This window comes from Encephalitozoon hellem, chromosome XI (genome assembly GCF_000277815.2).
Source record: "Encephalitozoon hellem ATCC 50504 chromosome XI, complete sequence".
NCBI lineage: Eukaryota > Fungi > Microsporidia > Unikaryonidae > Encephalitozoon > Encephalitozoon hellem.
In genome coordinates, this window is record NC_018480.1 from 119,170 (window position 1) to 131,318 (window position 12,149).

A 12,149-nucleotide genomic window follows, 5' to 3' on the forward strand; every position below is an offset into this window, starting at 1 on the left:
AGTAAACCTTGCTTCATTCTATCCTATCCTGAAGAAGCTCTTTCTTTTTACTATAAGACTCCCCCCTATACTCCACACAGCTCAGGACATCTGCCGCAAGCTTGGACAAATTCTGGAGAACAAGAATCTCTACAAACTCAAGGACTAAGAACTCTTCAACATTGCTGAAGCTTCCCTTTCTCGATATAATGCACTCAACAATCTTGTGAATGTCTGTGTACTTCATACAGAACGCCTCCTTGAAGAGCCTTATCGACTGGTCGGTAAGCCCCTTCCTTGTGTAGAACTTCATTGCATGGACCTTGATTTGAAGGTTTCCTGGATTTGTCTCTATGGCCTTCTTCAGAAAATACTCTGCATTATCTAGCCTTTCTGTCTTGGTGTACACCAGTCCACATCCAAACATTGCTCTGTAGTTGTCTCCAAGCATCTTTAGTGACAGATTAAAGTACTTCATTGCTATGTCATATTCGTTCCTCTGGATTGATTCATACCCCAGAAGCGTATACGTGTATGAATCTTCTTCTATGTGCAGGCTTCTCTTGAAACACAGAACGCTCCTTTGGTAATCCCCTTGGTGGCTATAGAAGTTCCCTAATGCCTTCCATGTGTGAGGAGAGTCCTGTGCATGCTTGATCAGATTCTTGCACAGCATTCCGAGCTCATAAACATCCTTGCAGTGCCACAGGATGGTCGAGTAGTAGTCCACGTTGTGTAAAAACATGGGATCCTTTCTCCTTACAAGCTCAAAGCATGCCTTACTCTTATCATTCATTCCAAGATTGAAGTACCTCCTTGCTGCATTTGAAATGAAGTATGATCCAACTCCAGGGACATGCTCCAAATACTTCTTTATCAGAGACTGCCCAAGGCTCTCATGGAACTCAATGATGTCTGCCACATACTCCTCCTCTATCCCCCTCTTCCCCATCTGCCGGATGTTCTCCTTGTCTCTCTTCAGAGGAATCTTGTTCTCAAGCAGAAGGTTTTCAACAGCAGAAAACAAAAAGCTCTTTGCAAAGGACTTTGTGTAGTGCCCAATCGCTTCTTCTCGATGCCCAGACAAAGTATACAGGTCTCCAAGAAGAGACTCAAAAAACTCATCATCGTCAGGATCAATAAACATCTCTTGTATCCTTGCATCTACCTCGGGGTCTCTTTCAACCTTTCCCTCGAGAATGTGCTCCAGGCTTTTGATCGCCTTCTTGTAGTCCTTTTTCTTTTTGTAGCAAAGAGACTCGTAGTATTTAGATGTGCATGTGTTGAGCCTGTGGAGATGAAAGAGCGCACGGGAGTACTCCCCGTTCAGATAAAGCACTATGGACATCAGCGTTCTGTACTCAGGCTTTTGCTGAGTCAGATATGCCGTTAGAAAAATTGCAGTCTCATAGTCCCTGTATCTTATCGACTTGCATATCTTTCCAATTAACCTTGCGTCCATTTGAGGGCAAGCTCTTGTTGTTTGAAGACCACTAGTAACCATACCTAAAGATGTTTATTCTTCCAACTAGCCTTGGAAACATTCGAGAAATGCAATCGAGCGGAGATTCTCCTCTTGAAAATACATTTCATCATCAATGACAGACCCAAGCACCTCTATTTTTCTGCCAAGCGTGTCGTCGTCTTTTATGTCCCTCTCATACAGAAAAAGAATCGTCTCAATGCACTCAGTAAAAATAGGCACAAGCTCCTTCACCATAAAGAACTCAATTATCACATCAAGAACATCCTCAACCTCTCTTCTGCTTAGATCCTGGAGTGCATGCTCAAACTCCCCTCTCTCATGGATATAGCTCATCACTGCAAACAATTCCTGGATATCTCTCCTCTTCACAGCGTGGATCATCGACTTCTTGTATTCAAACGCATTCAGCCTCTTCTCCAAGAAATTGAATTTCTCAAGCCGGTTCGGAACCACCTTGATCTTCACCTCATCGTCCAGCTCTCCTTCTCTGCATCTAAGCTCCACCATATCCCTCTTCGCCTTTTCCTTGACCAGCTCAAGCACCCCTCCATCCTCCAATCCAAGGCACACCACATCGTCAAAGATCCCGATACTCAGAATCCCTCCTCGAATTCCAATCTTCGATATCATCCTAAGATCCACTGTAAACACCCTTATGCTTGCATCCAGAGACACCGTATATAGCCTCCCTTCATAGAACATCATGGACGTCACCTCCTTTATGTGGAAGAACCTTCCCGTCTCCTTTCCCCCGTTCTCAACGTCAATCACACACACCTCGCTCCCAGATGCAAAGGCCAATCGCCCCCCTCCTAAAGCACAGACCTTCGATACACGGCGCTTGGTATCATACTTAAACACTTTCTCAAATGTTGAAAGGCTGTATCCGTTGATAAACCCATCATACGACCCAGAAAACATTACTCCATCTCCGACATCAATGCTTTTGACGTAGTCCGTGTTCTCGGCTATGGTGACAACAGACTTGGGCTTCGAAAGCTCAAACACTTTCACCTTCATGTCATCGCTACAGCTCATAACCATCTCTCCACTGATTTTTATCTCATTAACTCTGGCCTCGTGCTCGTAGTACTGTCTAACAATGCTTCTCATCCTCCCAATCACCTTGATGCCTCCTCCTTCGTCTCCACATGCCACTAACTCCTCACACACATCCATAGCACTGACATCTCTATCGAACTTCGCTATCTTCTTTCTCTTGCTCTCATCCTTCTTGACAACCAGCGCACGGTTCCCACACCCCACAACTATCCCGTCTTTGCAGCAGCATAGATTAGAGACAGGTGCCTCCTGCTCATAGATCATCTTGAAGCTTTCCCTCGAGGAGTCGGCTATCCCAAAATTGTTGCTTCGGAAGTACACCATATGGGTCTTGGCAAGGAGGAAAATAACTGCCAGAGACTATCCGATCTGGATATGGAGGACTTGGCAAGAAAGATAGACACCTTCTTCAGTAACAGGAAGACAACAAATCTTATGGCCTCGTCGAAGAAGAAGGTCCTTCAATTTGCAAAAAGCAGAGGTGTGAACATGAACAAGTCTTTAATCGAAGTGGAAGAGTTTCCAAGAAATGCATATGCAGATGAGCTGGAGCGGTTTCCTGTTCTGAAAGACTAATAATAAACTACCGATGGAATAAATCCTTGAATGCTGAAAATGCTTCTTTCAAACTGTCTTTTGGCTAGGAAGTCATCCGTAAACAGAACCAAGTGCCCCTGTATTCCATTCAGTGCATCGCAGATGAGTCCGTCATCCAAAGAGCAAAGGTCAAAATGCCCCCCGCCACCTCCAAAAAGTCTTCGGAACATCTCTGTATTGTTTCTTGCTCTGCCAATAATCTTGTTGAAGACATCGTCACTCCCAAGATCAATCTCGTTATTGAGTAGGCTATGTTCCAAAAGGTCCTCAGGCCCATAGCCATCCTCCCTTGCTCTTCTGACTCCAAGATGCTCTTCTAACAGTCTCTTAAGCAGCTTGCGGACCGCCTCACTCTCCTCCTCCACAAGCAGTGCTATTTCTGTATCTCTGTTCCCCAACATACTTCTGTCATTGAGATTCGCGCTTCCTACTATAGCAGATGTCCCGTCCACAATAATGATTTTGGAATGGACATAGATTTGCTCCTGAACAATCTTCCTACCATCAAAGTAAGCCTTCCTCAAAGACACAAACACAAGGTACTTGTCTGGATCCACACCATTCTCCTTTAGCACTTGATACACAGACATCTCTCCTCTGAATATCGATTGCTCTTGGATCCTTATGATTTCCATCGCCGGCGTCGGCCCCACAGTGAACCCAGTATCGAGTATAGGGAAGAGAGGAATCACAACATACACCTTAAACTCCTCTCCGTCTCTGTTGGCCCTGACTATTCTTTCCACAAGAGCCTTTCCAATCGTGTTCTCAGGGAATCCAGGCGCAGAGCTGCACCTTGTGATGAAGAACTGATTCTCTATGTATATGAATCTCTTAGAGCTCAGGATCATCTCGGAATACCCTCTTGATATAGAATCCTCGTCATATCCAAGAGACCACTTCCCAGCAGATCTCAGAACCTGTGTCCTAATGGATGCCCTTCCATCTGGGCCGTGTCTAGAAACATACTCTTCCAGCATCTCTTCGTTTGGAACCAGCAGCTTTATCTTCTCCACCTCACCGTACTTCGAAACAATGAAATTCCATCGCTCAATGAAGTGCTGTGATACATCAAATGCAGAATCCCCAACAATCTTGCATTGGACATCATGCCATGGCATCCTGCGGACGCCGCCAGTGTCCCCTTCCCATCTGCCTCCTCCTGATACTTCAGGCCAGTACTCCGTGCTGAAAAGTGCATGCTCTTGTGTATCGTATCTACCAGGTGCAAGGTCCATCCCTCCAACATATGCTATCCTCTGGTCTATAGCAACTATCTTCTCATGATGGGTCCAGTAGATCGGGATGTATCCTGCATTGTTCGGATGCATGAGAACCTCGATTCGCTTGTGTAAATTGGACAGAAGCTCACAAGTACGATTCGAATCTATATTCAGAGCACCCAGGGCCTCCTTGTACATGAGTATCTTTATCCTTATTCCCCCCTCAGCCAGCTTCTTCAGAACATGGTCAAGCCTGTATGTCTTGTCTAGTTCTCCATTATCTGGCTCCTTTCGAAGATACAATGTTGGATAGATCCACCATCCAGCAATGAAAACCTCTCTCCTTGCCAGACATAATGTTTCGTAGAGATTGTGGAAGTAGCTCTTTCCATCAATATAGAAGTTCACCACTCCTCCCCTCCTTACAGGACTAAAAGATAGAAACCTTTCTGGCCCTCTCCTCTCCAGCCCCCCTAGAATCTCCCCAAACAATCGCCGTACTGCATCATGTCTAAAAGACTTAATTACATATCTCCTCTCATTCCTGTCCACCGTGACCTTGCTGCAAAACATCTCTGATTTGTACTTTGCATTCAATCTTTCTCTATAGAACAGAACGTCTATGTCCTTGTGGCCATTCTTGTAATCAACAAGCACTAGATGGGACTTCTTGCAGACAACGTACATCTTCCCAGAGATCCCCGAGGTTTTGCAACAGGGCCATTTACATCTGTCTTTCTCAAGATCTAGCACGCTTACATGGAACTTATCTTCAAACATCTTTGTCCCGTTGAATGAGTGTCTGGATATCCTGAAGAAGTCGTAGACCTTTCCAATGTCAAGCAGCCGGGATCTGTGGAGGACAACCCTAAGAAACTCCTCAACACCACTGTAATGCCCCTCTGCACACATGTCCGGCTTGTCTCTTCTTGAATCCATGACTTCTCTGTAATGAAGATAGGCGTTCAAGGAAAACATCTGTACTATTCCTATATGTATTCTCCACCTCTGCTTCCCATACCTTAGACTCACTGTGTATCGAGCAGAAGACGAAGACGTTCTATCCACACTCACATCTACATAGTCCAACAAAACAGGGAACACAGGCTCTTGTGAAAGAAATCTAAGCTTCCTGAAGGGAACCATGAGGACAGACTCAAGTAAGTTTTTGTACATGCGATTGCTTTCAGACGCCGACAGAGTGCCTGCACACCCACCGTCAACCGAATCTTGAGGCATCCGACCCAGAAAGGTTTTGTCTGTGGTTTCCATAATTGCAGGATCTCCTCAAAATGAAATATAGTTTAGGCCTGCAAGATGGGAGAAAGCTGCCCAGGGGTATCAAGCAAGGATGCGGGGAAAGCCGAGGGATGCAGAGGATGCCCAAACGAGTCGTATTGCTCGCAGCCAATGCAGCAGGATCCAGACATCAAAACCATCCGGGAAAATCTCGGAGGCATAAGAACTATTGTTGCCATTATGAGTGGAAAGGGAGGTGTTGGAAAAAGTACGGTCACTAGAAACATAGCAGAGTGCATTTCCTCCAGAGGGACCACTGTATGCATCTTGGATCTTGATCTGTCGGGGCCAAGCATTCCAAGGCTTACTGGGACAGATGGAGAATCCATGTGCGAAACAAACGGAGTGATACAGCCAGTAGAAGTGAACGAGTTCTTAAAAGTTGTTTCTGTCGGATACACTCAGAGTTCGTATGGGGAAGGAACCGCGTTCAGCTCTAGGCTTAAGACAAATGTTTTGAAAAAGTTACTGAAGAATTGCAATTACAAAGGGGTGGATGTGTTGCTTCTAGACACGCCTCCAAATGTGACTGATGAGCATCTTGGAATGGTGAACTTCATAAAGCCGAAGTTTGGAATTATTGTCACAACGCCTCAGAAATTCTCGATGCAGGATGTGATAAGGCAGATCGACTTCTGTGGGAAAGCAAGGATAGATATCCTTGGAATCATAGAGAATATGAAAAGATTCGTCTGCCCAAGTTGCAGCCACGAGAAGAGCGTGTTCAGGAGTACTGGTGTTGAGCTGTATTGCAAGTCTAGTGGTGTCCCATATCTGGGCTCGATTGACTTAAGGCAAGACATAGCCAAATCATCAGATATGGGGCATGCTATACAAGAAGATGCCTTCAACGGGATATGCAACCTTATCATGTCTCTGCACAAGGCCAGCGATGGGAGCCATTGATTCTGTCCACCATTGGAAGTAAATCTATGAATGTGTTAAAAATATTTATTTGCTCCCTAGCACACCATGGTTTCTTAGTCCTTCCACTATGGACTCTGAACCCTCGCTTATTTGGCTTATCATCCTGATTACGCCCTTGTCAACAAAGCAAACCTTATCAAATAGTGGAAGAAGATCGAGATTGTGCACTATCGCCATGACAGTCAGCGACCCCTCGAAATCTATGATGTTCTTTATGATGTCTATCTCTGCCTCCTTGTCAAGATTAGAGGTAGGCTCATCCATTATGAGAATCTCTGGCCTTCTCAGCAAGGCTCTTAGTATGATAATCTTCTGCCTCTCTCCCCCGCTTATATGCCTTCCAGACTCCCCAACATTCGTAAAATATCCTCTCTCAAGCCTCATTATGCTGTCGTGGATATTGAATCTTTTTGCAAGCTCAACAACAGCATAATCAGACACATCGGGGCACCCGTACTTGATGTTGTACATTACAGTCTCGTTAAACAAAGAAGAGTTCTGAGGCACATATCCTATGATCTTTCTGAAAGACCCATTTCCTATTGCCTTGATGTTTATCCCGTCAATAGATATGGTTCCTTGGTAGCTGCAGAACTTCAGGAAGGTTTTCAGAATGGTCGACTTCCCAGATCCGTTGGACCCTACAATCGCCATCTTGTCTCCCCTCTCGACCTTGAGATTCACCCCGTTGAGTATCTTTTTGTCTCCATAATACAGGTGGATATTGTCGAACGTGATGTTCCTCCTAAACCTTACTATAGACTGGCTTTCACTCGTCCTTACATCATAGTCCTCAGACAGAACCTCCCTGGCATTCAGCATGGCCTCCGTAAACCTACAGTATGTGTATCCAAGGTTGTTCAGATTCATAAGAAGAATCCTGCTTGTCGTTGCATAGAAGATCAATGTCTTCCCATCCATCTTACTGGAAAGCATCCCATACACCCCAAGCGCAATCACTGATGAGCTCATGAGCGCAAAGATGAGCTTTTGAACCATATTCAGGATGTACAGCCCCCTGAACAGGCTTGTCCCAAACCTTTCAATCTCCACCAGCTTTCCGTCATATCTTTTCACCTCAATATCGTAGTTGTTGAACGAAACAACAGACTCGTGGTTGCTCAGCGCGTCGTACACAATGTTTGATGCCGTATTCTCTGCATTGTTCAGCGCTGCCCTAATCCTGTTTCTTCTGAGAGCTATGGATATCGTCGTGAATCCATAAACACTCACTGCAAAGACAACAATGGCAGAGGCCAATGCCCCGAGCTTCAGATACACCTCGAGCCCTACAAATCCAATCGAGGCTACCACCGGAAATAGATTCTGAACAGAAACTTCCACAAAGTCACTGATTGCCTTGCTCTTTCTGGTTATGATGCTCTGGATTGTTCCTAGGCCGTAAGACTCAAATGGTTCTGTCTCCATCCGAATAAAGTACTCAAATGTGGTCCTCAGGGTGTATCTATAAACATACTGGATCGCACCGACAAACACATATCCTTGGAGTTCCGTAAACATTATCCCCATGAGAGAGACCGCGAGGAACATGGCTATCCTGCCACGGGGCATCTCTGCTGAGTCAAGGCCATCAGAGATATGGCTTATGCAACTCGCCACCTTGACTTCAAAATACTTTCCTGCAAAGATGCTCAGAAGAACTGGGAGCACGACGACCCGGATCTGCGGAATCCCAAGAATATACTTCCTAACAATGATGCTCAGAGTCTGAAGCTCGCTCGCCTTCTTCTTACTACCCATTTGTGATATATTTTTCGAAAATATTTATTATCTTTTGTTTGAAAATCCGATCTAAAACAAAGTCAAATCTCGTTCTGGAAGAGACATTCCTCCTTGCCTTCCCTGGACTTCGCCATAAGAACAGATGTCTCAACATGCTGCGTAAGGATCTTCGACTTCTGCTCCAGCCTCCTCAGGGCCTGGTCACACTCCGCAATGCTGTTCCTTAGAACTCTGAGCTTTTCTTGAAGCGCCATCAGGGGCACTTAGAGGTTTGACATCAATCATCCAGCACCGCCCTTTCCTCCCACACAAAACATGCCAGAAACGATACACCAGCCAGAGCAAAAAGATTCCTCAAAAGATTGGTTTAATTTCAAACTTCACAATCGCCTTGTTTATATGTGTTAGTACTTGCAGTCATCGTCGGCAGAGTCGGAGGGCTCGTTGACGTATATTACTCTCTGCCCCCTGACACCCTCCTCAGACGGGATGTATACATTGCCTTGGTGGCTATCTACATCAACATGCGCGGAAGTCTCTTCGCTCACATCATCGATCCCAAATATTATTGCCCCGTTGACACTAGGCTTAGAAGCTATGCATGTGTCCACATGCTGGCAGACATAGGAAAACCTTTCTTCGTCCTTAGAGCTTGGAAACTCCTGGTTGAGAAACAAGTCTTTCACCCCTGAGATGGCCTCGGATATTCCAGATTTAATGAAGTCTATTGTGTCTTCTGTGCCTCTCCACAGCACACCTATTGACCTTGCACACTCCTTGGGCTCTCCAATCACTATCTTGGGAACTATGTTATCATTGTGAGTCGGACAGCTCCACAAGAACATGTGGATTCCTATCTTCCTGTCTTTGTATGTGTTGAGAAGGTGCTCGTGCACCATGTTTGTCCTCGAGCTCACAGGCTCCACAAGCTCGCACGAGCTGTCAAACCTCTTTTCGGGTACAAGCTCATTGACATCGTAGTCCTTTGCATCGAATCCTATCTTCACCTTGAACTTCGATAGATAGTCGTTGTAGGGCCCTATCACCCTTGTTTTCAGGTAGTGCTCCACGGCTTCTCTCTCGTCCTTGCAGTCAGAAAATGCAGAGAAGATCGCATCTATTGTTCCTCTGTCGAAATGTGCATACAGGCTAACCAGGTAGACCTTATCGTCCTTTGTGCATGCAGGATCAGATTCAAGGCCCCCGAAGTTATATTCAGACGCTAATGCAAGGCCTTCCCGAACCAGTCCAATGAGAAGCAAAAGAGGAGATGGTGTCATGAGAAACATAGTTTTGATACCTCTTCCTTGGGAAATATATAAATATTTTGCTTGAAACAGATGTTTTGGTTCCAGAGGCTCTGTTTTGCCATCTCTCACACACCTGATTCACCTCCTCAGTCTGAGGTATCAATCCCATCCTTGTCTGTAACAACCTTCTTAACGGTGTTCAAGATGTTGAACACCACAAGGCTGTTCTTGCTCTCAATCCTGCTGATGAACCTCAAGAGAACCGATTCCTTGCCAGACATCTGAAGTTTTGTGCAGCTTTCAGAGATCTTGTTGAGATAGCGATAGTATCCTATTTCCTTCGGCTTGATCCCTCTGAATGCGTTCTCAGCCCGGATTCCTCCAATCTTGGAGACCTGCGACTCAATGGATTCCAGTACTCCAGCCCCGTTACAGACCGATCTGAGGGCCATCATAGACTCTATCTGTGCATCTGCCTGGAATACAACGATGTCAAACCCTGAGGATTGCCCCGTCTCAATGACATCTTTAGGGAGTGGATTGATCTCGCCATGGATGCGGTAGCTGGAGGCTATGGGTTCTGGATCCATGTCTATGTGGCAGGAAAGCCCGATGTCCCTGAGAAAGCCACTGTGCACTGAGCATGTCCTGGAAGCTACTGTGAACTTGTGTATGCTTCTGTTCCTTAATCTACTGATAGCATGTGCCATCACAATGGATGACGGTGTTCCGTCAAGATAAAGCAGTATCTTGCTTCCAAACGGAAGCTTCTTGAAGTGTCTGAACACCTTGTGGAGAAACTGCCTCTCGAAGCATGTGTCACAGTAATCCAGGTTGCTTATTCTGATGTTTGGAGCATGAGCACAGACTGCACACCTATGTTCCATGGATAAAATATTTTCGATGGAGATTGGGATTTAATGGGTCTGGAGCACGCAGCAGCAAATGCCGAGAAGATAAGGGGGATGATGGATGGGATAGTGAATGACCTTGAGGGGCATCTTGAGATGTTCAGGAGCCATGCAAGGTTTCTTAGAGGCAGGATAAGCAGAGACAAGCAGGAGGGAGAGGTCCTCTTGCAAACGGTGACGTCCACACTGAACGAGATGAGGGAAAGGAACGAGAGGCTGGTTGACGAGAGAAATGCACTGAAGTCCAGGATTGAGCAGGACACGAAAGATCTCAGGGCCTCTGAGGACGAGAAGCATGAGCTTGTGAACCAGATCAGGGAGCTTGAGATGAGCAACCGTGACCTTAAGGAGGTTTTCCGGGAGAAGAAAGGGATTGAGAATGCCTTTGTGAAGAAGATGGAGCTTGTTTCGGAGAGAAACAAGCAGAGAGAGGCTCTGATGGAGGCGAAGACAGAGTGTTTCAGGAAGTATCTTGGGATGGACATTATTCCTGTGAGGGAAAACGTGATCAAGATTGTGTTTAGCAGGATATGTCCTGAGGACAGTGTTGAATGCTTTGTGACCTTGGATCTGTCTGTGGAGGATGCGGTGATTGATCTGTTTCCTAGGATGTATGGTCTTGAGAAGGCCAACGGCGTGTTCAGGGAGTGTGGTAACTTCCACGACTTTCTGGTGGCTGTGAGGAGGGAGTTCAGAAGAGAGTATTCTGGGATATGAGCTTCCGCTGTTATTAAAGTTGTTCTTTGTTTTAGGATGTTCTGGGCCGTTGAAGATGTATTGTGAAGAACCCCAATGAAAAGCTATAAGCTTGTGTACAAGCCTGAGCAGGGAGAGAAAAGGTTTCTGTTTACAAATGTGGATGTGAAGGAGCTTTCTGGGCCTGTAACGATTTCGAGGGAAAGACCCCTGAAGGAGGAGGTTGTGTTCAACACGAAGAAGAAGAGCGAGCAGGTTGAGTATGAGGACGAGGAGTACAAGAAGCTGAAGGAGAAGGAGGGATGCTTGCTGGTTCTGGAGGATGCGGAGAGCAGGGCGTATTCTGGGAAGATGCAGGATCTAGGTGCAAGCGGATCGTGCTATTTTGTGTTTATCAACACTGGGACTTATCTGAAGGTTGTGCCCATACGGAAATGGTATCGTTTCAGCCAGAAGTCCCAGTTGGACATTATCCAAGAGTATGATATGGAGGGTGTTGGAGAAGAGAATGGGGGAGGAGAGGAGGACAAGGTATCATCTGAGGAAAAGGAAGAAATTGACTTTGATGAGGACTTTGATGACGACGATGGAGAGGAGACGAATGTGTTTGTTATCCGCGAGAAGAGGCTCAACAGTGCAGGGCGGCGGATGAGGAATATTATGGAGAACTATGAGGAGAAGGAGAAGAGCGACGTTTCGGAGGAGATGGAGGAGAGAGAGGTGAAGGAGGAGCGTGTGGACAGGGCTCTTACGAAGGATGTGCTTAGAGGGATGTTTAGAGGGGGGAGGATTGCGCTAAGGGATCTTCTCCGGGGAGTGAAGACACGGTTTGGGCTTAACGATGAGGAGAAGGAGCTTGTAAAGGAGTTTATTGGGGAGAACTGTACCTTTGATACTGACGAGGGAAATAAAGAAAAATATCTTGTTCTGAAAAAATGAGCGTCTGGGAGGCTCTGATGATTTGTGGGTTTTGTAA

General features: G+C 45.9%; 9 protein-coding genes across 9 annotated transcripts; 3 read left to right on the forward strand and 6 right to left on the reverse strand.

Moving 5' to 3' along the window:
- Positions 1-13: 13 nt before the first annotated feature.
- EHEL_111040 (uncharacterized protein) lies at positions 14-1,441 on the reverse strand (the record flags this gene model as incomplete). Its single annotated transcript, XM_003888310.1, has 1 exon — positions 14-1,441. The coding sequence occupies one exon, from the start codon at positions 1,439-1,441 to the stop codon at positions 14-16; it is 1,428 nt and encodes a 475-aa protein (XP_003888359.1).
- Positions 1,442-1,507: 66 nt separating this feature from the next.
- Positions 1,508-2,851, reverse strand: EHEL_111050 (uncharacterized protein; the record flags this gene model as incomplete). Its single annotated transcript, XM_003888311.1, has 1 exon — positions 1,508-2,851. The coding sequence occupies one exon, from the start codon at positions 2,849-2,851 to the stop codon at positions 1,508-1,510; it is 1,344 nt and encodes a 447-aa protein (XP_003888360.1).
- Positions 2,852-3,099: 248 nt separating this feature from the next.
- On the reverse strand, positions 3,100-5,619 carry EHEL_111060 (phospholipase D; the record flags this gene model as incomplete). Its single annotated transcript, XM_003888312.1, has 1 exon — positions 3,100-5,619. The coding sequence occupies one exon, from the start codon at positions 5,617-5,619 to the stop codon at positions 3,100-3,102; it is 2,520 nt and encodes an 839-aa protein (XP_003888361.1).
- A 45-nt stretch (positions 5,620-5,664) lies between these two features.
- EHEL_111070 (putative nucleotide binding protein) lies at positions 5,665-6,552 on the forward strand (the record flags this gene model as incomplete). The annotated part of the gene is made up of 1 exon (XM_003888313.1): positions 5,665-6,552. One exon carries the CDS (start codon positions 5,665-5,667, stop codon positions 6,550-6,552), a length of 888 nt encoding a protein of 295 aa, XP_003888362.1.
- A 45-nt stretch (positions 6,553-6,597) lies between these two features.
- On the reverse strand, positions 6,598-8,334 carry EHEL_111080 (putative mitochondrial ABC transporter; the record flags this gene model as incomplete). The annotated part of the gene is made up of 1 exon (XM_003888314.1): positions 6,598-8,334. The coding sequence occupies one exon, from the start codon at positions 8,332-8,334 to the stop codon at positions 6,598-6,600; it is 1,737 nt and encodes a 578-aa protein (XP_003888363.1).
- Positions 8,335-8,720: 386 nt separating this feature from the next.
- EHEL_111090 (uncharacterized protein) lies at positions 8,721-9,605 on the reverse strand (the record flags this gene model as incomplete). Its single annotated transcript, XM_003888315.1, has 1 exon — positions 8,721-9,605. One exon carries the CDS (start codon positions 9,603-9,605, stop codon positions 8,721-8,723), a length of 885 nt encoding a protein of 294 aa, XP_003888364.1.
- Positions 9,606-9,712: 107 nt separating this feature from the next.
- Positions 9,713-10,453, reverse strand: EHEL_111100 (uncharacterized protein; the record flags this gene model as incomplete). The annotated part of the gene is made up of 1 exon (XM_003888316.1): positions 9,713-10,453. The coding sequence occupies one exon, from the start codon at positions 10,451-10,453 to the stop codon at positions 9,713-9,715; it is 741 nt and encodes a 246-aa protein (XP_003888365.1).
- Positions 10,454-10,486: 33 nt separating this feature from the next.
- Positions 10,487-11,194, forward strand: EHEL_111110 (uncharacterized protein; the record flags this gene model as incomplete). Its single annotated transcript, XM_003888317.1, has 1 exon — positions 10,487-11,194. The coding sequence occupies one exon, from the start codon at positions 10,487-10,489 to the stop codon at positions 11,192-11,194; it is 708 nt and encodes a 235-aa protein (XP_003888366.1).
- A 75-nt stretch (positions 11,195-11,269) lies between these two features.
- EHEL_111120 (uncharacterized protein) lies at positions 11,270-12,112 on the forward strand (the record flags this gene model as incomplete). The annotated part of the gene is made up of 1 exon (XM_003888318.1): positions 11,270-12,112. One exon carries the CDS (start codon positions 11,270-11,272, stop codon positions 12,110-12,112), a length of 843 nt encoding a protein of 280 aa, XP_003888367.1.
- Between the last annotated feature and the right edge of the window lie 37 nt (positions 12,113-12,149).